We start from the raw sequence: 25,001 nt of genomic DNA on the forward strand, positions 1-25,001 counted from the left end.
ATCATTGATACCGACCTACACACCGTGGGGATCTAGGGTCAACTCATATGTCGCGGACAAAGATGGGAAACGGCGAATTGATACCAAATACTATGATAGAAGGGGTAAAACGACTTGGGCTTATTCTTGTTCTGGGAAGGAAAATCAAAAATTGCTTTTATAAAGATTAGACAAGCTGCTGGGCCTGGCTCCAAGGAGAGGAATGGGTACAGGTCGGACATGGACACTACAGCACATTCTAGACGGGACTAGCAGTTCTACGCCCCAAGGTGGCATACAATATATCAATGGGATGGTACGAAAAGAAAGAGCACTATGTACACTCCTTCCTAATGAACAATGAATTCCAAGCTGTAGGTATGTGCAATTCAAATGATTTATATACTATATAGACCGGTACCTAAGTAAACAACACCCGTAGGCACTGGAGGGCGAACAGTAGAAAGCCCAAGACTCATTTTACCTCTTGCCGTAAGATCGTAACTTGACCTCAAAACCCCCATAGGCAAGATTGCTTGTATGCCATAACAGAGTAGATACCTGGGCCTACTCGAACTCATAAATTCGCAATACTTCGTATTTATATTTGATACCCTTCGGCCAAGGGCGTGCATACGGCTATGCTTGAAAGTGCATCCGTTTCATCTAGCTCGTCTCTAATTTCCGATGGGCATTCCCCAAAGTATGGTATCGTGTCGATATGTACAAAACAGGGCGGATTCACGAGGAGTGTCCAACCAGGATCAATTGCCGCTATATTCCTCTCATGCCTCCCCCTGACGCCCCTGTAAGCTCGAGCAAAGACGTGCTCACTCCGAGGGTAGAGGTACACAAAATATCCTCGACCACCGCGAGTTTGATAGACCCAGCATCTTCTCGTTTTTTTTTTCTGGCAATGAACTGATCAGGTTCCAACAGTCGTATAGCTAGAAATATCCCAACACGTCATTTAAAAATCATATAGCGGACATTTGAATTACCTATTCAAAATGTCCAAAACCTAACCCTTGCTGGCCTTCTCCTCTAGCCGGGCTTCCCTGGCGGCTCGGACGAGTGGAGATAATGATGATAAGTCAACACACAGCTTCATGAAATCGTGCTATAAGATAATGTTAGTTTTCAAGATTCAGATAAGAAATGACGGGAAGAACGCACTCTAAGTAGGTCGTGCGCGCTGGCTCTTTTTTCCGGGTCTACCTTCAGAGCGAAGTATAGGAAGTCCTTAAACACCAGAGACAGATTGTGCTCTTCCTTAATTTGTGGCGTGCCGTTCGTAGCGATTAGCCACAGAGCACGGAGAGGTGACTCGGTAAGATACGGGGGTTCTCCTTCGATCATCTCGATGGCCATAATACCTAGAGACCAGATGTCGACTTTCCTTCCATATTCCTTTCTAGTGACGACTTCCGGTGCCATCCAGTATGGCGTGCCAACCATCGTTGTCCGCTTGTTATGCGCCTCGTTGATTTGTGCGCAAAACCCGAAATCAGCTGTGAGAATGTGTTAGGTGGGACGTGACCGGTTGCGACGAGTCAGAAAAGGAAGAAAGGGGAGGAGAGAGAGTAAGAAAGAAGGAATAATTGAAAGAACCAGGGAGATAGATGGCTTACTGAGCTTGATATTTCCATCTAGTGACAGTAGAATATTATCAGACTTGATGTCCCGGTGAATAACTCCTTTAGAGTGTAGATGCTGCAGGCCCTTCAAGGTCTCCCTGCAGACTGAGGCAATCTGCCCTTCTGTCATTATATTAAAAGTAACCACATCAGTTAAGCTACCGCCCTCCATGTACTCCATGATAACCCATAGCTCGCCGCCACATAGATAGCTGTCAATGAAGTTGACGATGTTTGGGTGCGAGCTCTCCTTCATAACTAGAATTTCATTGATGATTAAGTCCTTTTTAGGCTGTTGCTCCAGGTTCATCTGCTTGATAGCTACTAGCCTGTTTGATCCTCGTTCGTGACCAGTATAGACACCCCCAGATGCACCTTGGCCAATCTTGGTGAAACTGCGGTATATTTCGCGAGGGTCACCCTCGGAGCAGATACGTTTAAGAGCCGCTGCCACGTCTATGCTAGTGCTTTGCCGCGGCCGGTTGCGGGGACGCGCTTGTTGTGCCGGAGGTCCAACGCGTGCTGGGTGCACAGCGCTGCTGGTGCCATTAGCTTCCGGTGGACGGCCCATTTGGTGCTGCGAGCTAGAAGGTATGGGATGAGTGGGGGCTTGTTTAGTACTCGCGGATCTACTAAGCTGTCCCTTCATAGCAGCCTGGGCTTGTGCCATGGCTTGTTCTTGTTGTTGTTGCATCAGCTGCTGTTGATACACGGCCTGAACGGCGGATGACGATTGGCTAGTGGGGACGTGAGGCTGGGTACCGTTGGCTCGCGAGTTCGATCTTGATCGGTGCTCTTCGGGGAGCATAGGGACATTGTCTTTCGACGGCTGCGTATGCATGTTTGCTGGGTGGACATCTTCGCTGGCCTGAGATATGCCAATGCCCGAATCTTTCGTAACGTAAGGTGACTGCTGTGCGGCTCGGGTCTGTAAGGAGATGGGGGGTTTCGGCGCGGGTCGGCTGGGCTGCAAATTGGGGTGGTCCTTGATAGAGTGCAGCGCCGGGCCCTTTCCGGGTACAGGTACTGGAGGGGGAGCGCGGGGGTTTTCAAAGGTGCCTTCATTATTCACGATTGGAAATCTCGGACTTGCTGGTGGACTGATCATAGGTGACATACCCGCATAGTTTGACGCATACATGCCGGGGGATGTTGCCATTCCACCAGAGGGAGTGCGCATTTCAGGAGCTCTCACATCGTGAAACTTCTCTAGGACCTGATCCTCGTGCGGCTTCTCCGTGGTCTCTTTATAGAACGTAACGATGTCTACCATCATTTGAGGGTTTTCCCTTCGAGCATTCTCTGGAATGCCACTCTCGTTTATTAGACGTTGCCACTCTTTGGGCAGACCCTGTAGATAGAGCAATTAGTATTGGTATAGAAGCCTACCCAATAGACGAAAAACTATGTCGGGGTGAAACAAACCGTAAATTGGCCAGTAGAACTATCATAACCGACATGGGTGACATGAACTGGATTTTCTGGCGCTGAAATGACGGGTTTCTTTGGCGATCCCACCAATGTGCTCATGAGGCCCGAGAAGCCCGACTTCTTTCTCAATACACCGGGCCCTTTAAGTTCCTTGCCTTCGTCAGAATATCGCTTTGGGGAAGTGACTTGGGCGTCATTGACACGCGCGCCGTGTGATTTCTCCGACATACTGCCGTCGAAGGCGGAAAAGCTGGTTGACTGCCGTAAGGAAGGGGTCATTAGACGAGGATCGGGATTTAGATTCGATGGAGGGGCCGGTGCAGGACGAGCTTGGGTCGGATGTTGATAAGTGGGCGACTTGGTGGCTTCGAAATGGTTGAGGATGAAGTTGCCGTCAAAGGGCGCACCGATAAATTCTTCGGGTGTCTGGGAGGAGAGGGGTTGACGGAGATGAAAATCGGAAGACAAACGCTGATCTCGCGATGTTGAGTGCCCAATCCCAATCCCAATCCCAAGGCCAGTGCCAGTGCCAGTGCCAGTGCCAGTGCCAGTGCCAGGACCAGGACTAGTACCAGTGCCGGCTCTATAATCAATTCCAGCCCCGTCCGCAGTGGCAGGGAATGCGTTGTTCTTCTTCTTGCTGTTAGAGAGCGGGGGCGAGGTAGAGGCCAGTTTGTTAGAAGACGAAAAGGTGGAGGGGCAGAATTGGTTAGGAGATAGTACGGAAGAAGAGGTAGCAGCGGGGGTAGAAGTGGTATAATAGTCAGTATTGCTGTTGTTTTTGTGGTTATTATTGTTATAGCTGAAAGAGTAAGAAGAATAAGGAATGGGTGGTGGTGGAGGAGGATGACAGGGCGATGCAGAGGAAATCGACGCGTTGTTAATGCCAACGTTAGTAGCAGCGGCAGCGGCAGCAGTGGCAGTAGTATTGGGAAAGTTAGCACTTGTAGCCGTTGTGGTAATGAAAGTAGTAGTGGGAGTATTAGTGGGAGTGGTGGGAGTAGTGATAGTGGGAGTTCTGTGGGGAGCGCTTGGAGCTCGCCTCAAACTCGTGGAGCTCCGTTTGCTCTGGAGGGATGCGTCAAAGCGACCATCAGCGGTGAGAGAGTAGCTATGTCCGTGATGATGAGTTGGAGGCTTCTTAGTCAGTCTGTTACGCCGTTGTTGCAGATTGCTTTGAATGTTGCCGTTAGTGTTGTGGCTGTCCATCTCTACCTTCAAAGGTAGAAATGGAAAAAGAAAAAAAAAACCAGTTTTTTTTTTTTTAATTATATGAAAAAGTTCTTTGGTTAGGTATTATTTTGGGGGGAGGGGAACTGCTTTTGGAGGGGGTTTCTTTTCTCCCTTCCCTCGTTTTTTTCTTCTTTTCTTCCTTTTCCTTTTCCTTTTTCCCTTTTTTTTTCTTTCTTTTTTTTTTTTGGTTTTAGTGATAGTTAACCCCCAGAATGAACGGGTCGAGTGATGAAACCATGGGCTGAAGAGACTAGAGAAAATACCCGACCTAATGGAGGGGAGGAAGATGGGGGGGTGTTTGCGCAATTGTTCAGTGCAAGTGCCTGTATGTGGTATGTATGTACAATACAATAACTACACCGTTGACTACTTTAATGATGTACTACTTGAAGTATTCAAGTTCAATGCTACTACATACCTAGTACTAGTACTAGGTACTATGTAGGTTTCAATACATACTATTAGTATTAGGTACTTACATAGTAGATACAGAGTACATACCTTTCCATCATTAATGTATGTGCGACCTGCCTCAAACGTTTGTTCCATTAATAGATGTATACATATGTAGATACCATGTAGTATATATATATAATTATATTACTTATATTATGTAGATGCTATGCAGGACTACTATGTGTATATGTACGAATATTAATTTCAAGTTCAAGTTCAATGTTTAAACTATTAACATACCAAGGGTACCTAGGGTAGTGAGTGTCGTGATAGCTGCTTGAAGCTAAGTGTACATACATGTGTATTGTACGGCTAGTAGCTACGTAGCAGCTGCGTACTATGTATGTATCAAGAGCTATAAATGTAAATATATAGAATACCGGGACAATGGCATAAGGTATGTACATATCGTCAATGATAGTGTCAAATATTCAATTGATGCTTGCCACGTTTTAAACATTGAAGTACATAACTACCTACATACATACATCAATGATAGTAGTAACTCTGAACCTGGACTACATGTGTATGTACCCTAGATGTTTACTATGTAGTCTTTTTTGTCCAATTAAACGACAGTTAGGTTTTGAACAGCTTACTTCTAATGGGGGTTTTATCTATTCATCCTTGCTCCTATTCTCAGCCATTCCCTTTACTTTTACTGTAAGAAGGGTATTTCAAAGGAACAAATCCTTGGTACATGTAGATATCTAAGGTTAGGGTAGTTACAGTATGTACATAGTACACGTATGCCGTACAATATTCATGCTGCTTCTCGATTGTCTGGTTAGAGTGGCAATGCCAAACATTGAAGGCGTGGGTGGACGTCCGGCTTCGTAAAGTTAACACGAAATCAGGTGAATTGATATCACATCATTGATAGCAGGGTTCTTCTATAAACAAAGCTCTCCGAGTCCCCTTGACAAGCCATCACCACATATCCATATCCTCGCTCTCGGACAGGACAGACGGCTACTTTTGAACGGCACGCAATGATTCTAAGATGATTTTACTCCTTCCGGTCCGTGGGGTTGAAAGAAATCAGATGGGGAGCAGTGCATATTGTACTTAGGTATACACATACCTTGAATCGGAATCTATCATGGGGAACGGAATAGGGTTGAGCTCCCAGGTAGCAAGCTACGGGTCTTCTGTCGCCCGTACACCACCAGTCACTACGTAATGTCTTTCGACTAACATGCTACGTATCTAGATATATTCATAAGGCTTGATCGGTTCTGAGTTCTTGTCCGAAAGATTACCTAGAATGTAGATAATCCGTATATCCCCCTTTCAGCCCTCATTTCCATCATCAAATGGTGCAGGTGCCTAATTACTTTGCTTCCCCGTTTCACTCCGACGGTGGGTTAAGACTTAAGATCAAGAGACAGGCGTAACCGGCAATTTGCATACTAGACCACCCGTGACGGTTATTGATAGGCCTATGGATAGTTACATTGGTGCACGTAGATCATATGCATGACAGCTCAGTCTGCCAAATATTGCTAATTTGAACAGAGGCGCTATGCATAGTCGAGAACTTGCACACATTCTCTTCTATTCTGTAGTCTATAAAGTATGGACAATAGTCGCAAGCATGCAGCGTTCTATGTATGCGAGCTTCCGACGAGCTCAATGGTCATGGCCTTGCACCCGTGATAATTGCCGCTAGACTAAATATCTAGGTACCTAACACACGTACATACCAGACTACATATATTATGATACATATCTATGTATATGTACCTTAATAGTAGGTAGGTAATTATATGTAATTGAGGTCCTACCTAAGATACTCGGTATGATGAAGATGAGGCTCGCCGCTCGTATCATAATGGTGCCACTAACTTGCCAACGCTCCGAAATACATATAAAGACATATGGATAAATTAGGCCAGGTATTTGTGAATTTTCTTTCGTTGACGATTCATGTTCCTATGTAACAAGCCGCTTAAAGGTTCGAATGTTGACTAGTCCGAGCCTTATGATTATGTTCTATGATGACTTGATTCGGGGCTCTCACTTGAAATATAATGCGGATATGTAATTATTGTGGTACATTACATGCCCTATGTGCATAAGAAGTACATAGCCTTGAGTACTACATACATACCTACATGTAGGGTACATATGTAGTATCATAGATGTATGATGCTATGTGTAACGTGGCTTCGAGTTAGTAGCAACTGTGGCTTGAAGCCTCGAGTTTGCCAAGTGCCAGGAAATGAAGGCTTGCAGTTGGCTTGGGGATCGAACTTCCCAGGGCTGAATCCTGCATCGTGTGGGCAGGGTGGAGCTCAAATAAACGGCACTAACCTAACCATCTCCAACCTGTACAATACATACCTCCAGGGCTACATTGTAAGGTTCGACGGGATCGGCTAGCTTTTTTTCTTTTTTTTTTCTTGCCTTTTTTTCCCCACATGGAGTTTGTGGGAAGTATCAGTTGATGTACCAAGATAAAAGTATGACTAGTAACAGTGTACACATTGCTATACAAGAGTTAATGAGTACATGGGTTAGCACTAGGTAAGAAGTAGGTAAGAAGTACCTGGCACGAAGTGGCTAGGGCAAATTAATCGCAAGTGCTTCGGATCAATAAAAATCGAAAAGTTCGAATTGCTGGCCAAGAGCGTTTTAGTACTAGCAAAGGTTGACCTTACCTACATAGTAACCTACCTTACCTATCTAGTAGGTGCTAGAAACGAAACTTCCACCTCACCCTTTCACCATTGACAACATTGTCATCGCTGATCTTATATATACTGCCTACCTAACCTAGTCCCATACAAAAACTTTGACTACGATTACTGAAATTACTGTCATATATCAACTGAACAAGCAGATACCTTACTTTACTTTCCCAGCTTCTTACCAAGCTCGCCAATCCACCCTTTGACCATCTCCCAACAATCTTTTCGTGGCTCACGTCTTTTGGCGGTCTCTTCCCAATCACCACCTACATATATATATATATATACCTATACATACACATCTACCTCCTAGGTACCTAGTCAGTAGTCATTCAATCTTTCATCTCACCTTATTGGAATATCTCTCTGCCTAGACAGCTATACATACGCACCATGTTCTAGCTTCCTATCCCGCTCCGTCCAACCGACTCTGTCGTCTATCTCTTCGTCGTCTACAGTCCCGGTAATACTATATACGTGTGATTCTTTCAATAAACTCCACCGTCTCCCTTGCCTTTAAAAGTGTTTCTTCTTCCTGGACACTTTGAATACCATTTCGTGCCTCGCCTTAATTATATAGACCAGTGAGTTTGCCCAGCCCATTTCCCTCCTTGAACTAGGTTGAGTTATCATTCCAACACTACGCAATACTCTCAAAATTCTCGAACCTAACTGTTTATGTCCACCTTCCAGATCTATATAGTGAAAAGCGAGCATCTAAGTCCTACCTCTTTTCATCCTGGAATCCGTCGATTTTGTTCACCCTTTATATATTGTCTGAATATGGCATCCGAGGCCAATAATGTGGAAGGTTCCGCTGCTGCAAGACTCCTTCAAAAACACGCCGAGAATCCTCTCAATGCTACTGTTGAAGACGTCCCCGACGATGACTTGAAGTCAACCTTGGCTGCCGTTGGAGCCCCTGAAAAGCCTTCGTGGGGACAGACTATGTCTGCCAAAGTAGCTGGGAAGCAGCCTACACAGGGACCCAGTTCTTCTCTTGATACCGAATCGCATGAGGCTTTCCCTGAATTGGGTATCCCAAAATTGGCAGCTGCGTCCAAGTCGAATATCTCCCCCATCTGGGGCGGGGCGAAAGTAGGCGCCAATGGCAAGGCAAACGGGGCGTCATGGTCAACGAACGGTACCCCTTTGACTTCTACTCCGCCTTCGGGTGTCTCTACTCCAACTGGAGTCCCCCCTCCTGTGTCAATACCTGGTCGCAATGTTGAAACCGTCCTCCTCGAGTCACGCTATATTATGCCCCGCACCCAACTCAAGCGTCCTATCCCGGACATCGTGAAGGATATTAATCGCAAGTCTCGTGCTGTTATTTCGATGGTCCCGGCCCCCAGCGGTCACCTCAAATTTGAGGCGACTGGGCCACAGGACAAGGCACAACAGGCTCTACGAGACTTAGTTCAGCAGATTGGTGTCAAGGCAAGTAATTATCGGTCCATAATTATGCTATCCAGCTTGGCTGACTCATGCAGACTTCCGTTCACGTCCCGATCCCGCAATCTGCTAGGGCGCATATAATCGGCAAGCAAGGGTCAACCATCAAGGCAATCCAAGAAAAGTCCGGCGCAAGAATTCAATTGCCAAAAGTTGATGAGGTTGCCGGGAACTTGGAAGATGACGAGGATGCGGTTATCGATGTGATTGTTGAAGGGAACGCACTTTCGGCAGCTATTGCCCGCGATGCCATCAACAAAATCGCTGGTGAGCGGTCCGCAAATGTCAGCACGAAGCTCAAATCGATTCCAACCGAGTTTTATCCCTTCATCGCTGGCCCTAACAACCAGCTTGCTGCGGCCTTGGAAGCAGAGCATGGGATTCAAATCCGCGTGCCACCTCACCAGCCATGGTCCCCTTCAGTGCCACAGGTGCCAGCAGCAGGACAGAGGCCAACATTCATAGCCTCTTCCGACGACAATTATATCCAGCTAGCAGGTGACCGCGCCGCAGTCCAATCCGCGCGAGCTGCCATAGAGCATCAGGTGCAAGAACTCCAAAACCAACTACTACTAGACCAAGTGGAAATTCGTCAAGGCACTCATCAATTTATTATCGGTGATAGGGGCGTTCCCATAGAAGATTTCTTCGCTGAAACCAATTGTGTTGTGGTATTGCCCAGTACCCCAGGTATTGATACGGTCACAATTATTGGCCGATCCAACGATGTGAATGCTGGTCTGGAAAAGGCGATGGATTTAGCCACGCAAATCCACACGTCTGTTTTTGATGTCGCACGACATCACAGTCATGCTTCGGGTGGTGCACCCACGTACTCACGAGACATAGCACGTTACCTCCGTCAAAGGAAGGAAATCGAGCGGCTGGAGACGCTTTACCAGATTCATATCAACACGCCTTTCTCGGAGGGAATAGTAAGTCCGTGGGAGCTCTATGCAAGGGAGGGCAAGAATGCGCTCAAAGCTCAGAAGGAAATGAGCTCCATCATAAACAGTCATCCTCCGTCTCGACTGGCCACAGTACCAGTCGATCCGTTCTTTTACTCTTATCTTAAGAGTGATGTGCGACCCAAGATTCAGAATGACTTCGGGGTGAACTTGATTGTTTCGGATACGGCGGACAATGACTATCCCGTGCTGTTAGTTTACGAGGGTGCTGCTGATTCTGCAGACACTTACCAAGTCCCCCAAAAAGTTCCCACCGCATCCGAACTTAAGCAGTTCCAACAAAAGCTATCTGAAGCCCGTAAGCATATCCTTGAGCTCATCAACAAACAAGAGCAGGTTAGCACTGTAACTCTAGAAGTGCCTCTTAAGTATGTGTCCCATAAATCTACTTGAAAACCTACAAATCAAACTAAGATTTGTTCTAGATACCAAGACAAACTCCGGAAGTATATCAAAAAGGAGCAGGATGCGACGACTCGTGCCGCTGGCGATATTCCTGTTCGGGTTAGTGTTAAAGGCACCACGGTCACTATGCGAGGGCCCGTTTCTAGCGTGGAGTCTCTCTCCGGGAAGGCGACAACTTTTGTTGAACAGGAAAAGGAATACGAAAAGGAGCGTGGCTTCACACTGAAGTTTGACTTCCCACAGAAATTTGCCAATCACCTTATTGGCAAAGGTGGTAGCAATATCAACCTTCTACGTGAGAAGTTTGATGTGGATATTCAATTTCAGAACGGGGAAGTCGAGCTGAAGGGTCCCAAGGTAAAAGCTGAGCAGGCAAGGTCTCACATCACATCCCTTGCCCGCCAGTGGGCGGACGAAATCTCTCATACGTTAAAAATCGAGCCCAAGTATCATCGGGAGTTAATTGGTGCCCAGGGCAGTTTGATCCATCGACTGCAGGATCGGTATGGGGTTCACATCAACTTCCCTAAGACCACGAAGGCAGCAAAGGACGACGAGTCTGTTGCAGATGCTGTGAGTGAGGCTGGAAAACCTCGACGGCAACAAGGCCCTGACGAGGTCACCATTAGAGGCCCGAGGAGAGGCGCGGATGAAGCCCGCGATGAAATCTTTTCCCTGTATCAATATCTCAAAGACAACTCGTTCACTGCTTCTGTTGCAGTCCAACAGAAGCAGTTACCTTCGCTGATTGGCTCAGGCGGTGCTGGCATGGACGAACTTCGCCAAACAACAGGGGCGAAAATTGACATTCCCAACGAACGTAACGAAGCTCAAGATGCGACAGTTGAGATTCTGATTAAAGGTACGAAGGCGCAAGTTGCAGCAGCCAAAAAGATTATTGAGGACAAGAGGGTTGTATTCGACGAGACGGTCACGAAGACGATTGAAGTGGACAGGAAGTGGCACAAGAATTTGATCGGTCCTGGCGGTATGTGCAACCCACCCCCTCTGTTGATTCCACGTCCTAACTTGAGCTAGGTTCAACTTTACGTGACATTGTTATCAAAGCTGGCGGCCCTGAAGACAGACGACTTCAGGCTCGAACTGTACAATTTCCGAAGCAAGATGCTGATGGGAATGCTATTAGAATTGAGGGACGACAGGATATCGTTGACAAGATCATTGCCAGCATAAACTCCCTGGTATCTGAGCGCGAAAGCCAGGTTACCGAGGCACTTGATGTGCCTGTCGAAAAGCATCGGTCACTCATTGGACGGGGTGGCGAGGCAAAACGCCAGCTTGAGCTTCAGTTCAATGTCTCCATTGACATACCACGGCAAGGAAGCGGCCTAACCAGTGTGAAACTGGTTGGCCAGCCCGCTAACATAGAGAAGGTGAAGGAGCATATATCATCAATGGTTAAAGAACAACAAGGTGAAACAATCCAAGTCCCTCAAAAATATCATCATGCTATCTCCGAAAACGGCCAATTCTTCCGCAGGCTAAGGAATGACTATAAAATCACGGTGGATCACGCTGGCCATGCTGTGCCTGCGAAGCCGAAGCCGTCGTCAACACGGACTAATCCCGACACACTCCCCCTGATTACGGATGACGTTGAATCAGTTGTGGATGCTCACTCCTGGACGACCGTCGACACCACCTCCTCGGAGGATGGGGAAATTCCGTGGATACTAAGGGGTAATCCAGATAACATCGAGAAGGCGAAGAAGGCAATCGCAACAGCGCTTGAACAGGCCCAGAAGAACAATACCATAGGCTATCTTATTCTGCCCGACCCGTCCACGTACCGTCACGTCATCGGCCAGGGTGGCTCAAAAGTGAACTCGATTCGTAAACAGAGTGGCTGTAAAATAAGTGTCCCTCGTGACCAGACAAGGGATGAGGCCATCGAGATCATAGGCTCCAAAGAGGGCTGCGAGAAGGCCAAGGAGCTCATCATCCAAGCAGTGCGTGAGGGGCAAGTTGGAAGAAGAGATTAGAAGTCTCAACGTGGTATGGCGGCTTCATCCAAGGCTTACGTCTGGGTTTGATTGGCAATTTGGGGGGTTTTAAAAGGAGCTTGGTGGTCTCAATATTTTTAACAGTAGACTGACCACCTACTTTAGACAGCTGTAAATCATTAAATTACATAGCATCAGATAAGCGCCCACCTATACATAAATAAAGTTGCTCAGATAATACTCGGGATAAACTATTATTAACGAAGGGTGACAAGTATCAAAAGCTAGCTAAGCCGTAGCTAAAAGTGGCCTTGTGGGCAGCACAATGATAACTCGACCACTCACTGTCAACAGTAGCTCTTTTCTATTCCCGAAAAGCTTTTCCCTCTCTTTTCAAAACAAAAGCGGACCTTCTCCCTTTTGACCAAGTACATTACGGTGTGAAGCACGACATATTCACTTCTACTAATATGCGCAAGATAGCGTCCAGGCGGGAGTGTATTATGACGCGCAGATACGTGATTAGTGATACATTTAGGTAGGTACCTACTACCTATTCTTGTCCTTGGAGGTACAACGCCAATATGGGGCTTTCTTTTGTGCTGCCCTCGCCTTCTTTCTTCCATCCTCCCAATCAACTGACCGAATGTAAAACGCCTGGGGTATTTATTCATCCTGCACACATGATTTAATTTCAATCATGACCCTGAAATCAATTTTACCTCCTAGTCATCCTGTACTAGCTGTAGAAGGGAGGTAATATAGTCGGCCTGAAAAGATGTTAGTTAGCAAAGTGATGTGAGTGGCGAATCAATATAGATCAATAAAAAGGTGAGGGTTAGGAAGGTAGAAGAAAGGAGAGAAAAGAAAAGAAAAGCGCACCAAAGCCTTATTTTCTGTCATAACCTCAAATAAACGAGCCATGACAGGACGAAAGAGCTTCTCGTTCCAACCACCGCCCTCGCCACCCATCTCATGTTTCTTTAATAGCTGCTCCTCAGACTCTGTTTTGACCACATTGCGCGCAATGTTACGCAATACCAGAACGGCGCTCAGCGGGATGCCAGCTGCCTGCTCGATCTTAGGGTTTCGCTCGTCCTTGGTAACAATAGTCTGTTCCCAGGCAAGACTCATGGTTTTTGCTGGGGTGATGTAAGCCTTGCGCTGTCGCTTTGCTATCGATTCCACTGCTTCGCCTGGTACGCGTTTTGGCGCCGAAGGAATATGAGTCTTGGTGTGACAGGCAAGTTGTGATAGCTTAATTTGGTCACGTGTTGTCGCATACTTATTGCAGCCCTCCCAATTACACAATGCGGGGATTTCTTTGTCTTCAATCTTACCACCTTCGCCTATGGTGACTCCTAAATGGGCCGTGAGGACATGATGCCACATCTTCTCCCCGCCAAGGAAGAAATGGTTGCATTTCTTCCAGTAAGGGCCCTTGGTTATCATCCACCGGCATGGCGAATACTCCTCTTTTGTCGAGGGATTAATCGGCAACGTCCGTGCTCTGATACCTTCAATTATGAAAAGATCAGGCTGCTCAGACCGCGGACTCCTCCTGATAATTTGGGCTCGTGCACTTGAAAACAAATGACTGACATTTCTAATGAAGTCTGCCGCCACCATGCCTTTCTTGTTACTGGTATTCAAGTGCCCGAATGAGCGTTGATAGGCTGACCATATGGCAATCTGTGTGATATGCGATTCGGCGTCTTCCTCGAATAGACTCTGTAGCCATTGAAAGCATCTTTGAGGCTCCTCGGTGTTGTCTTGTTTCTCTTGGAGATCCGGAGGTAAGGGTGCAACTTCTTCTGAGGAGGGCGCTTTTCGTTCCGGCTCAAGAATTCGATCCTCCTTCACTCTTTTAGCCCCATGAGCTAGTAGCCGAACAAGATGTGGAACGACGTGTTCCATATTAACGGCCTTCAGTAGGGATTCAACATTAGCCACCACCGCTGTATACTGGTAGAGGAAGTCTAGGCATGCATCCATCAGTTCCTCGTCATTAAGTAAAAGCCAGTTTATGATATTTTGCAGAACTGAGGCGGGGACATTCTGCAGCTTGTTAGTTGCATCCAGGTTCATCGAGATTCGGCTGATTGCACGAAGAGACGTCAAGATTATGCCACGGTCTGTCGAATCCAGCTGAGAAAGCATTGTTCGATACAATGGATCGTGGGAATCGAGCATCAGCCAAGGTGTGAGCTGTTCAGCGATGTCCAGAGCAAAATGCTTGATTTCAACAAGCATCTCTAGATTTGGCAGATGCAGAAGGATGCAAAGCAAGTCCTTTAAGGGATACACGTCTGCCATATAAACAGCGTTCTCCATCAACATGACCATGTTTCGAATGGTTAGAACGGCCTCGGTGATACGCAACAAACGGTCGCTAAATTCTGCGGGCTGTGTGTAATCGAGAACGGGCTTGGGTGTGAGCATTGCGATTCGCTCGAGGATGTCGCTCGTCCCGTTGAGCCCGTCAAGAATAGAGATATCCAAGCTTTCCTGGTCGTTGGAGTAGGCTATCTGCCAGTCAATGTCATAAAATAGACTGCTTATTTCCAACGCTTTTTCGATGAGGCCCTCTGCTAAACCGTGAAATGATTCGAATTTGTACTTATCACCGCGCTCAAATGAAATCTTGACGAGGTGATTTAGCGCGAATGACTGTTCGGCTGGAATGCCTGAACGGAGAGCTTGGAGACAGCGCATGTAGATATTAGGGCCTTCAAATCCAATACCAGGGATAGCAGGACGCATGGGCATTTGCCCATCCGTAAGACTAGCGGCTATCCGTAATTGGCGTTGTCGTTTGGCGAATTCTACAGGGTTGTTACCCGGTGTATTGACTGGACGGAGGGGGACGGATATAGGAGGACGTGGTTCAAATAGCTCCGCCAAGCGCGAGGCAGTCTCCATATTCGTAGGAGTATACGTAGTAGAGGCACCTCGCAGAGCGGCCTGTTGTGCTTGTATCAGGTGTAGAGGGTTGTTGGAATTGTGATTCTGCGAAAAGTGATGGTTGGGGTGTTGCGCATGAGGGAGGTGAGAAGTATGTGCAGTGTTGGGGGCAGTATTAGTTGGTGTATTGTGGTTGGAAGAAGGTTGTCTGGGTTGGCGGCTCGGGCCGGTCTCAGGTTGGAAGGGAACCCGTTGCGGAGGCGCCTCGCGAAGACGACCAGAAGCTCTATTTCCAGAAACAGGTGTACTCTCGGCCTGTCGGTCATCTCGGCTAGGAGTCTCAACACCCGAGCGGCTTCCAGGTAATTTGAAATTATCGGTAGTGCGAGTCAAAACTGGGCCATTCTTGCTCGCGCATGACGTAGCCTCTAGAATCTCTTTGGGGGGAGGCTCTCTACCGTAGTGGTCATAAATCCAGAACGCTGCGAGATATCTGTAAAAGTCTTGTTTCAGTTGAAAGGAAAGCTGGCCGATCCCCTTGCTGTCTACGTGGTGCATGCCCAGCTCAGCAGCAAGAACGCCCCAGGCCTTCTGAACTTTGTTGAGCTCATCATAACCGCCTTTTGCAATGACTGCCTTGTATAGCTTGAGCAAATCTACATTGACGTGACCATGCATAGTAGGAAGACGTGGCTCGGGCTCGAAAGCTGTTCCACGTTTTTCGTGGAAAGCTGTAAGCTTCTGGATAAACTCGTTATACTCTGGAGTCCGATCAATCTCATGGATATAAACATCTTTGTTACCGGGACCCCGATTAGGTGCCATATTGAATCGAAAAGGGGGCAAATTCGCGATAATTATCGTCAGGGAGAAGGAAGGAATCAAGTAGCATTAGCTGGCAAGTAAGCCAGAGCATTAGTCTGGTCGCAGGCTTCGTCCACTTGTCCTGCTTGGTTACTAATTTTTATGTACTTGATGAAAGGTCGCGAACAGGTGTGATGGGCAATTGATAGGCAAAGCGTGTTAAGAATTAAAGAAAGAAGAGGGCGATTGGTATCTTTGATGGTTAAAGGTGACGGGAGGTATCGATGTCTTGGGAAATTCGACGATGTTGCGCAGATTAAGATTGGAGTTGATGAACTACAAATGTATTCTGTATTGGTCGCAAATCGCGAAAATGAGTTGGATGGAGTTCCGAGCGAGTCGTGTCGAGCCAGAAAATGCAAGTGGGGCCGTGCTTTTTTAGCTCGCCCTGATGTAGTACATTTGATACCTACTAACTAATGTAGTAACTACTTTACAAGTTTACTGCCCAGTGTACTTATCTTGGTCCCGACTCACTGGGTAGTAGGTATGCAGTATTACATACATTGTACGAAGGCTGCGGCCCATAGTACCTCACTACCTACATACTAGGTATGTAAATTAGGGTATCATGTGGACGAAAATAATACATTATAATTATAGCACCTGATAGCACACCTAGAAGCTATAATGTGCTATAATTGTAAGGGTTGTAGGGACTTGGCAATAAATTATGTAGTGCCTAGCAGAGCCCTTCAAGCAGTGACGCACTATGGGGCAGAGGTATTTTTTCGTCTATAGTTTTGGCCGCAGCCTTCATGCATAGTAGTCTGTAACTATGTGCTATTATTGATATATGTAATCACCAATAAACTTTTTACCTCGAATAAACTAAATTTCACCTTACATATGCGTAAGGCAACTCACACAAATCTTGAATGCACAATACCGTTGACATATCTTCCATACCCGGTATGGACATAGTAGCTGTATGTACCCAGAAATACTTATACTTTACATAACGTTACCTCTTACTAAGTTACTAACCTAGGTATCAGGTATCAGGCACCCTATCATGATGTAGTAGGTTCCAGTTGACATCTCGACGTTCAATGTTTGTATTATTTTTCAATGTTAAAACTTGAACCCCCCCCCCAATCATCAACCCACTTTGAAATCTACAGCATTCAAGCATCAAACACCTCGTCATTGTTGCCCGTCGCTGTGCATGGAGGTGCATCAACCTCATACCTACATAACCTACATACATACCTAGGTTAGGTTAGTATTATAGTACTATAATACTATAGAAACCCTTTGATTCGCCCAACTTCATCTATTCTTCTTCTTCTACTACTACTACTACTTTCTTGCTACACTACGTGTGAGCATTACTGCTATGGCTTCCTCTCCTTCCAGGTCAGCTAGCCACGTTGACTCCGATGGAGCTAAGATGTGGAAAAATGATACCATCGAAGAACGTATCTTCTCTGCATCCCTTATCTGCCTTGAGGGCCATTACAATCAATCTCCTGTAATGGGACCTCAGTCCATCGCCAAAGTCACTAGCATTGTCTCTAAGACCCTTGAGAAGACGCATACTTTCAAAGACGTGAGGTGAGCTACTCACTATCTCAGCTTTTAAACCGCGTTTTATACCACCAACATTGTTAACCTATGAGTCGCAGGGAAGTATTATCAAGAAATATCAGAATATGGATCTGGCTGCGCCGCACTGTCTCTGCCACCATTTGTGACCTTAACGAGAAATCACTTGGTGTACGATCCGAGCCTTTTGTGCAGACCAAGTTTCTAGATATCACCACTCCAGAGGTCACTGCCTTGATTATCAAGAATTATGTACCCCTGAAGGAAGCGCTGCAGATGTTGAACAAGCTCATGCACATTGCCCGCAACCTATTAGTCACCACTGATCCTGAGGTGCCCCAAGACTTATCAGCTGCTATCTACTTCGATCACGAGGTATACGAGGCCATTTGTCTTTGTGTTAACGTCACAAGTAAAGGTATCGATGGCGAGATGCCGGAGGACGAGGCCTCCAGAGCCAAGCTGAATGAGATTACTGAACTCTGTAAGCTCCCCCCTCAACCCTTTTTTTTTTTTTTTTTTTTTTTTTTAGTTCACTTGTTAGTATTCGCAAAGTTGATGTTGGCTAATAATAGGTAGGCAAGAAGGTCCTTGTTACCTCCCTACAGCAGGCTCATAACTGGATTGCGAAGAATGACCGCAACAAGATGTTATTCTGGTATAAAGTATTGATCGAGTCCCCGGATGCTGACAGCAATCCGGGACCAGATGATCGGCATGAATCGGTCTTGGATTATCCAGCGCCTAGGAGCATCCATCTTCGTGACGAGATATCTAACTGGCTCAAAAGATCCTCACGGATGTGTGATACTGCCGTTGAAATATGCAAAGAATACTTCGAGGCACAGAGTACTGAGAAAAAGGACCGGTGGCTACCGCACGATGAGAACATCCTTGCTTGGAACTACATGCCACCTGAGACGTGGGCTTGGCAGCCAGATACATATGATGAAGCTGCTGAGGCAATCTCAGCGTGGAACCCCGATGAGACTAACAAATTCGAGCAAGACAGGGCGTATGGCCATGTATCGCACGAACTTGATAAGTGGTGGTACGGTGCGCGTATCCCGAATTCTAATGACTGGAATCTAGACATGTACTCTACCATCGACTCCGTCCCCCAGCGTATCAAAGAATGTGAGGCCAACCTTATGCAACGCTATGCGGCCGCAGAACCCCAAGAAGAACCGAGCGATGTAATTGAGCAACCTATGGAAGACGATCATAATTCCGATTGGCAAGGACAGCCATCCCATCCGTCCCAAAACTTTGTCCCTGAATATGATGAGTACGAGGAAGAAGCTGATGACGATGATTCTTATGGGGAAGGGCCTATGACGGGACTCCTCACCGAAGTGCCCAACATCCTAGACCCCAAGCAAATTGAGGCGCTTCACATGATTGTGAAGTCGTGCATTCTGGATTCAGCCGGTTCTGGTGTGACTCGATTCGGCGAGAACCTTCAGCAAACCCGGTGTCGCATTTTTCTTGCCACCGACTGCGGCAGAAACCTCTTGAGGGAGATGCTTGTCTTCATCGCGGTCTGGGAGAAGGACGAGCAGTCTCTCATATTTCAGATCAGCAGCCAGATTGTCCAGGCGATTCACGAGAACTCTCTAGTCCCCTATGCATGGATGGCTCTTCGAAGCCCCAAGGACATCATATCGCCAGCACAAACAGTCCTACTCCGACTCCTAACCTATCTTTTTCGTACAGCCCTTCTTCCGCCTAAGGACTACGACCCTTTTCCAGACACGAAAGCGGGAGATGTAGAGAAGATCCTCGCGAATGAAGATGTCCGGCTCGGGAAAATGTTGAATTATTTGTACGGACTCTTCCGAAGCCGCATTGTCCCAGAGTGCGTCGCCTTGATGCAGATCCAGGGCGAGGTCCGTAAAGACAGACTAGACCCCACAGACTTCCCAGTCGATAACTGGGACCTCGAGCGCGCAAAGGATGGCTTGGTGCAGTACCTCGACTTTCTTTACACTGTTGCTGACATACATCCTCTCCGTCAACATCTAATTGATTACGAGGCTGTGTACGAGCTTCTTCAGCTGCTTGAAGGTCTTGATGTTGGGGTGGAAAAGGCCCCGTTCCCAGGAGGCCGAAGAAATGACCCTCCTCCTGCTACGCCTTCCACAACTACCTCCACTCCTCAGGCGTCGTCATCCCACAACCCGCCCCCTCCACCACCCCCGCCACCCCCTATATCCGAACCACCACACGAATTCCCTTGGTCAGGCATCAAGGGCCAGGTGCTTTCAATTCTTGCCGCCCTCTTACAGCCTCCACCTGGCCAGTCTTCGCCCGGTAACCCTACAGTACAACTCCAAATTTTACGGCACAATGGAATCGTTGCGCTGCTCAACTGTTGCCTGTATGACGATAACAACCGCTTCTGCCGCGAGCGAACACAACTCTGCCTCAAGTGGCTTATGGATGGGTGCCCTGATGCCTCGGCATTCTTGCAGAACCTAGTGGGCTCAAATCAGGGACAAGCAGTGACACGTCCGCCACTGGGAAACGGAAATGTGACGCAGAACGTGCGAATCGATGGCGTGCCCGGTGAAGTTCGCGTCCAAGTGCGCAGCTCGAGCGCGCCCGCCGGGGAAGTTGGTGAGGTCGTTGGAGACGCAGCCACAGGCACGAGCCTGAGGAGCCGATTAGAGGAGAACAAGAGTCGCAGTGAAGAGCTTGTGAATGATCTACTAGCATTGACGGTAGACACAGCGGGCGAGATGATGATGGCGCCTGATGGGGATGAGACGGAGGAAGATGACTTTATATGATCAATTTAAGGATTATTATATGAAAAAAGGCAAATGGCAATTCATGGTAACGGTTGTGATGGTAAGACTCGGAATTTCGGCCCTCACCTAATGAGATTATAAGCAGGAAAGACGACGAGTTTCATTGAATCGGCGTGGTAATAAAAATATGGGCAGCATCTGGGGTTCGGACGAATAACGATAAGGTTACATCTTTTTACTTGTCATTGCCAATGGGTACCGGCAGGCTGTTTGACTTTGTGGACAGCTTAAGCAGCAGAAAGTATCATAATAAAGGGGGGCTGTTTCCGGATGATCGTCGTTAAATGGAGTCTTCGGCATGGATACACGTAGACAAAACAATTGCGCTTTGTACAAAGAGTTGATACATAAATCTAAACCCTTTAGAGTTCTCTGTCTAGCATGAATGTGCTTCATATGAAGTTGCAAGTTTCTACAGGTTACATGAAATGTATCGCCTGCCCGAGGAGTCTGCTGTCAGCAGCGACCATTCCCAGCAGAACTTCATTTGCTGTGACCTCTAGGACATTGGGCTCTCCTGAGCCAAGCCTAGACTTCACATATTCGCCCATGCCCTTTTCCTTTTGGGCACTCAACAACTCAGCAATTCTAAAAAGTCGGGGCTCCGGATCATCATCATCGAGTTTCCAGCTTGGCTCCTCTCGAGCATCTACGGTGCTTTCTGGCTCTACTACGGATTGGCAGTCGAGTGACATAGATTTCCCCTCGAAAAGGATCCCATCAGCACCAAGTTTACTAGGAGCATGCTGACTAACTTTCAAAGTCCCGTCCGTCTCCGGGCGTTGTAGTCTCTGGGGCACCGTCGTGATTGCACCGATCCTAGATTCATTTTTCGAGTCACATAATGTAGATATGTCCCGGATCACATTGATTTTGAGCCGTTTTGAACTATTTGAATTCATCAGGTCATTTTGTGCGGCTCGTTTTGGTCCTTGGAGGGGACTAAGACTCGTTTTAGAGGTGCTCATGGTTTGGCCGGATTCTCGATAATTACTTTCCCTTTGGCCAGTGTCGGATGATAGTTTTCCAGAACCTCGTTTAGCAACAGCACGTATACTCCCACGAGGCTTCTTTATCTGTGCTATTTCCCCTGAAGTAGTCGAGGATGAAATTAGAGAATCGATATGGTTCATCTGGGATGCCCTGCGCTGTGGGAATGCGAGTGGGTGAGGTGAACTCAGGTTGTCATTGTCATTGAATGTCAATGAAGTGGCTGGCCTTGGTAGGTAGAAGGGACCATCTTTACTAGTATTCCGGTTTAAAGAAGCAGGAACTGAGTATGGCCGAACCGATGGTGATTGCAATAATGGAATAGAGCTGGGGTGTGAGTCAGACTTATTCATGATAGAGCGAGGTATTCGTAAGGGGATGGCACGGGTGCCTCCCGGTGTTGAACGGTACTCTCGAGGCCACATTTGCTGGGGGAGGTAGCCACGCGCCGCTGGTATAGATGAGAAATGTCGGGGATTCCCCGACTGTGGTGGGGGATAGAAGGTAGGTGATGGTTGAAGAAATGGGGAGATGGAAGAAGTGCGCCTCATTATAAACGGTCGTTGGGTCCTAACGGGTTGGTAAAACGCACTATTGTCAATGGGGTCGGACAGACCATCCAGATCCGGTGATGTAACATCATGGGAAATCGTCTGCGGTAGATATTCAGGTTCCGGTACAGCTTGGGCTGACGGTGAGAACCTGCGATGGTTTACTTGTTGCATCTTGAGATGGTGACTAACTTGTGAAGAGAGAAGAAAGCATGGATAAAAATGGACTGTTGGTGAAGTTGTATATGAAAAGTGAAAAAGCAGGAAGACTGGACAAGCATGGATGCATAGATACATTTGTATGTATCGCATGTAGCCATTGTAACGTGAAATAAATAAACACAGGGACATACATATATGTACTACTAACCTACTAGGTACCCAGCAGGTAGCAACTTCCTACATACCTATGTAGGTACTACTATGTACTATGTATGTATGTACTACCTATGTATGTATGTACATATATATCATGGATGTGCCTTACACACGGAGCAAAACCAACATCAATGATGCATGTGGTAGCCATATCTTGGTAACAGCCCCCCTAACCCCCTACCTCCCAAAATCATTAACCGGCCATTTTAGATCTTGTCTCACTGGGAGAGATTCGTACCCTTCCGGCATAGACGACTGTTCTGAGAAGGAAGGGTGCCAAATATATAATCTGACATCTCCCAGTCTTCTGACCCAACTGCATTCCGGGCGTAAAACACATCCCACGGATCCAACTTCTTCTTCAATTTATACAACCTATCGTAATTATTGCCCCAGAATGACTGCTGAAAGTCGGGCTCGATGTAGTCCGATTCGGAGAGATATGCCCCGGACCCTGGCGATACATTCCGCCACGTCGTTCCCCAGTCCGCCGTAAGTACATTGCTCCAAATCGTGATGAGTTCTGTATACATATCTTGAGCCCAAGAAACAATGTCGATAGCATGGAGAACTGTTTTGCGCCACGCGGGGTTAACAGCACTGTCGGGATACCCGGACTTGGGTGCCGCGGCAACGTTGTATGCTGACACTGCTCCGCCCTGATCTACCACATGCCGGATAGCTGCAAAGGTAGACGACAGCTTCGCTGAGTCCTCCCAATTTTCACGCGGGAAAAGCCTGCTACCGTATCGAGCAAGATTAGAGCCCCACGATTCAAGGGGAAAGGAATTATCCCATGCATCGTAGAAATTGGTATACTCCTGGTAGACTGGCTTCAGATCAAGCCCAATGTCCCTTATTGCTTCGAAGAATGGGCCTGCTAGTACCTGTAGCTCCTGCCTGGACATGTTTGGCGCGAACCACGGCACCATGTCCCAGATATAAGCACCACTCGTCGCATTGATATTGAAGTGAGCGTAGTTGCCAGCGTCAGTATACTTGACAAGGTCCGTAAGATAAGCACGCACAGCTAGCCAGAATTGATCAACGGATACCTGCTCCCCAGTGGACAAACTAAAAGTCATCGTCGTAACTGGCATTTCAGGGAATGCCTTGACCACCATTGACGTTACAACCCCGTAAGTCGAGCCGCCCCCGCCTCTGAGAGCCCAGAACAACTCAGGATTATATGTGTCACTGGCCGTAAGGAAGCGGCCATCGGCTGTAACCAATTCCATCGAAAGAACCTAGCACCGATATTAGTCAGGAGATGGCTGAGTGGCTCATGCAAAGGGACTGACTTGGTCCGCCGCCATTCCATATATACTAGACAGAGGCGAGTGGCCACCACCAAGGATATACCCTCCTGAAATGCCAACTGTCTACGGTTTAACGTCAGTTCATCCATCTCATCTGAACAGCTGGTCAATCATTTGCATCCAACCCAGGAGACTTTACCTTTCCCCCCGCACCGATAACCGCAAGGTTCCTCTGGTGCGCTGCCTCGTATGCTTCAAATACTTGGACCCCGGCTCCCATCTTGAAGGCGTGTCCTTTGTACGACCCTTCCTCATAATTGCTGTAGTACTCAATGCCCTTTAGGTTGTGGGTCCACACAGAAAGGGCACCCGCTCCTGTTGACTTTGCGCTGTAGTCGTGGCCAGTATTCTTGATAACAAGTCGCATGTTTAAGTTGCGCGCCAGGTTGATGGCAAGCTGGATATGATAAACAGTGGTCACGTTTACTGACATTGTTGGATATGCACCAATAGTGCAGTTAATGGCGTATGGATTCACCGTGTGAGGCACACATGATGTCCCCTCGAACAAGATTGCATTGATGGACGTTGGATCGTTTGTGCTTTGCACATTTAGCCATTCTCTTTAGTTACAGTGTGTGGAACGGATCCAGGCAAACTTACTGGATGAAAGAGTCATCTGACCAGTGCGAGGTAATCTCGGCACACCTGGCAGCGTCTTCATTTCCGTAGTCACCGTAGCATGGCGAAGCAAATGGCTTTGTTTGAATGAGGCTCCCGCCCAGGAGGAGGTCAAAGACCCTCTCAGTTATATGGCTGGGAAATACATCGGGGTCAGCTGGAAATACCTTGCAGGGCCCAATAATAGACGCATTGCCGGCGGTCAAAGGGTCCGCAAACCCGAACAAGACTATATTGGTTAACCCAAGGTCGGTCAGGTTTGCCAAGACGGCATCGGTAAGCTGATGGGTCTCCCCCGGAAAGAGATCAGCTGTTGCGTTGGAGGAAGCGGCGTCAATCGTTACAAAAGCGGGTTTTATGGTGGACTCGTCGGCAGCTACGAAGATCAAGCAAGTATCATGTCAGCTTCTGGGGTAAAAGAAAATGACGAACTCGTTCGATAACAAGTAACGATCTAACTGACTGATGATGTGGCCGTCCACGACAATCGTCTGGGCAGAACTAGCACGCACAAGTGCCAATACAAGGCTCACTTCTAGCAGCACGTCGATATACATGTTGAGAAGGGTAAAACAGTATGAGCCATTGAGTAAAGAAAGGGCCAAAAAAATGACAAGTCGATGAGGTGGGAGATGAAGGAGATGAGAGCTCACATAGAGACCACAAAGGCTATGCGCAGTATTGATAGCCCATGCTCGTCACACACCACCTTCGAGCACTTTCAAGCCATTCTTCCGGCTACAGTGCATATCATCAAGACGATTAGGGTGGGAATATATGTCCATTGAAGCG

The 25,001-nt window shown here is 47.4% G+C and overlaps 6 protein-coding genes across 6 annotated transcripts; 2 read left to right on the top strand and 4 right to left on the bottom strand.

Moving 5' to 3' along the window:
• Positions 1-270: 270 nt before the first annotated feature.
• Positions 271-4,671, bottom strand: GGS25DRAFT_530798 (Pkinase-domain-containing protein). The gene is made up of 4 exons (XM_049265425.1): positions 3,042-4,671; positions 1,611-2,967; positions 1,156-1,490; positions 271-1,099 (listed from the first exon to the last, which is right to left on the bottom strand). Exons 1-4 carry the CDS (start codon positions 4,254-4,256, stop codon positions 1,001-1,003), a joined length of 3,006 nt encoding a protein of 1,001 aa, XP_049117697.1. The 5' UTR covers positions 4,257-4,671; the 3' UTR covers positions 271-1,000.
• Positions 4,672-7,686: 3,015 nt separating this feature from the next.
• Positions 7,687-12,646, top strand: GGS25DRAFT_230352 (uncharacterized protein). Its single transcript, XM_049257020.1, has 6 exons — positions 7,687-8,013; positions 8,123-8,869; positions 8,923-9,135; positions 9,229-10,220; positions 10,278-11,245; positions 11,296-12,646. The coding sequence occupies exons 2-6, from the start codon at positions 8,213-8,215 to the stop codon at positions 12,258-12,260; spliced, it is 3,795 nt and encodes a 1,264-aa protein (XP_049117698.1). The 5' UTR covers positions 7,687-8,013; positions 8,123-8,212; the 3' UTR covers positions 12,261-12,646.
• Positions 12,647-12,701: 55 nt separating this feature from the next.
• Positions 12,702-16,322, bottom strand: GGS25DRAFT_485961 (uncharacterized protein). Its single transcript, XM_049260585.1, has one exon. It carries the CDS (start codon positions 15,948-15,950, stop codon positions 13,032-13,034), a length of 2,919 nt encoding a protein of 972 aa, XP_049117699.1. The 5' UTR covers positions 15,951-16,322; the 3' UTR covers positions 12,702-13,031.
• A 490-nt stretch (positions 16,323-16,812) lies between these two features.
• Positions 16,813-20,709, top strand: GGS25DRAFT_485963 (uncharacterized protein). Its single transcript, XM_049260586.1, has 4 exons — positions 16,813-16,918; positions 16,988-17,546; positions 17,618-18,021; positions 18,117-20,709. Exons 2-4 carry the CDS (start codon positions 17,329-17,331, stop codon positions 20,327-20,329), a joined length of 2,835 nt encoding a protein of 944 aa, XP_049117700.1. The 5' UTR covers positions 16,813-16,918; positions 16,988-17,328; the 3' UTR covers positions 20,330-20,709.
• Positions 20,710-20,769: 60 nt separating this feature from the next.
• GGS25DRAFT_520531 (uncharacterized protein) lies at positions 20,770-22,065 on the bottom strand (the record flags this gene model as incomplete). Its single annotated transcript, XM_049263892.1, has 1 exon — positions 20,770-22,065. The coding sequence occupies one exon, from the start codon at positions 22,063-22,065 to the stop codon at positions 20,770-20,772; it is 1,296 nt and encodes a 431-aa protein (XP_049117701.1).
• A 422-nt stretch (positions 22,066-22,487) lies between these two features.
• GGS25DRAFT_513907 (FAD-binding domain-containing protein) lies at positions 22,488-24,766 on the bottom strand (the record flags this gene model as incomplete). Its single annotated transcript, XM_049262932.1, has 5 exons — positions 22,488-23,516; positions 23,571-23,651; positions 23,728-24,130; positions 24,192-24,585; positions 24,673-24,766. The coding sequence occupies 5 exons, from the start codon at positions 24,764-24,766 to the stop codon at positions 22,488-22,490; spliced, it is 2,001 nt and encodes a 666-aa protein (XP_049117702.1).
• Between the last annotated feature and the right edge of the window lie 235 nt (positions 24,767-25,001).

Source organism: Hypoxylon fragiforme (assembly GCF_022984875.1).
Source record: "Hypoxylon fragiforme strain CBS 206.31 chromosome Unknown GGS25scaffold_4, whole genome shotgun sequence".
Taxonomy (NCBI): Eukaryota; Fungi; Ascomycota; class Sordariomycetes; order Xylariales; family Hypoxylaceae; genus Hypoxylon; species Hypoxylon fragiforme.

What these genes read in the sequence shown, in the direction of transcription:
- GGS25DRAFT_530798 (XM_049265425.1), bottom strand. Translation starts at nt 4,256, where the DNA reads ATGGACAGCCACAACACTAACGGCAACATTCAAAGCAATCTGCAACAA. An exon ending in GTTCTACTGGCCAATTTACG is followed by an intron (nt 2,968 to 3,041) that starts GTTTGTTTCACC and finishes CTCTATCTACAG; the next exon opens with GGTCTGCCCAAAGAGTGGCA. An exon ending in GCGCGCACGACCTACTTAGA is followed by an intron (nt 1,100 to 1,155) that starts GTGCGTTCTTCC and finishes ATTATCTTATAG; the next exon opens with CACGATTTCATGAAGCTGTG.
- GGS25DRAFT_230352 (XM_049257020.1), top strand. Translation starts at nt 8,213, where the DNA reads ATGGCATCCGAGGCCAATAATGTGGAAGGTTCCGCTGCTGCAAGACTC. An exon ending in TTCAGCAGATTGGTGTCAAG is followed by an intron (nt 8,870 to 8,922) that starts GCAAGTAATTAT and finishes TGACTCATGCAG; the next exon opens with ACTTCCGTTCACGTCCCGAT. An exon ending in ACTCTAGAAGTGCCTCTTAA is followed by an intron (nt 10,221 to 10,277) that starts GTATGTGTCCCA and finishes GATTTGTTCTAG; the next exon opens with ATACCAAGACAAACTCCGGA.
- GGS25DRAFT_485961 (XM_049260585.1), bottom strand. Translation starts at nt 15,950, where the DNA reads ATGGCACCTAATCGGGGTCCCGGTAACAAAGATGTTTATATCCATGAG.
- GGS25DRAFT_485963 (XM_049260586.1), top strand. Translation starts at nt 17,329, where the DNA reads ATGGCTTCCTCTCCTTCCAGGTCAGCTAGCCACGTTGACTCCGATGGA. An exon ending in CATACTTTCAAAGACGTGAG is followed by an intron (nt 17,547 to 17,617) that starts GTGAGCTACTCA and finishes TATGAGTCGCAG; the next exon opens with GGAAGTATTATCAAGAAATA. An exon ending in GAATGAGATTACTGAACTCT is followed by an intron (nt 18,022 to 18,116) that starts GTAAGCTCCCCC and finishes AATAATAGGTAG; the next exon opens with GCAAGAAGGTCCTTGTTACC.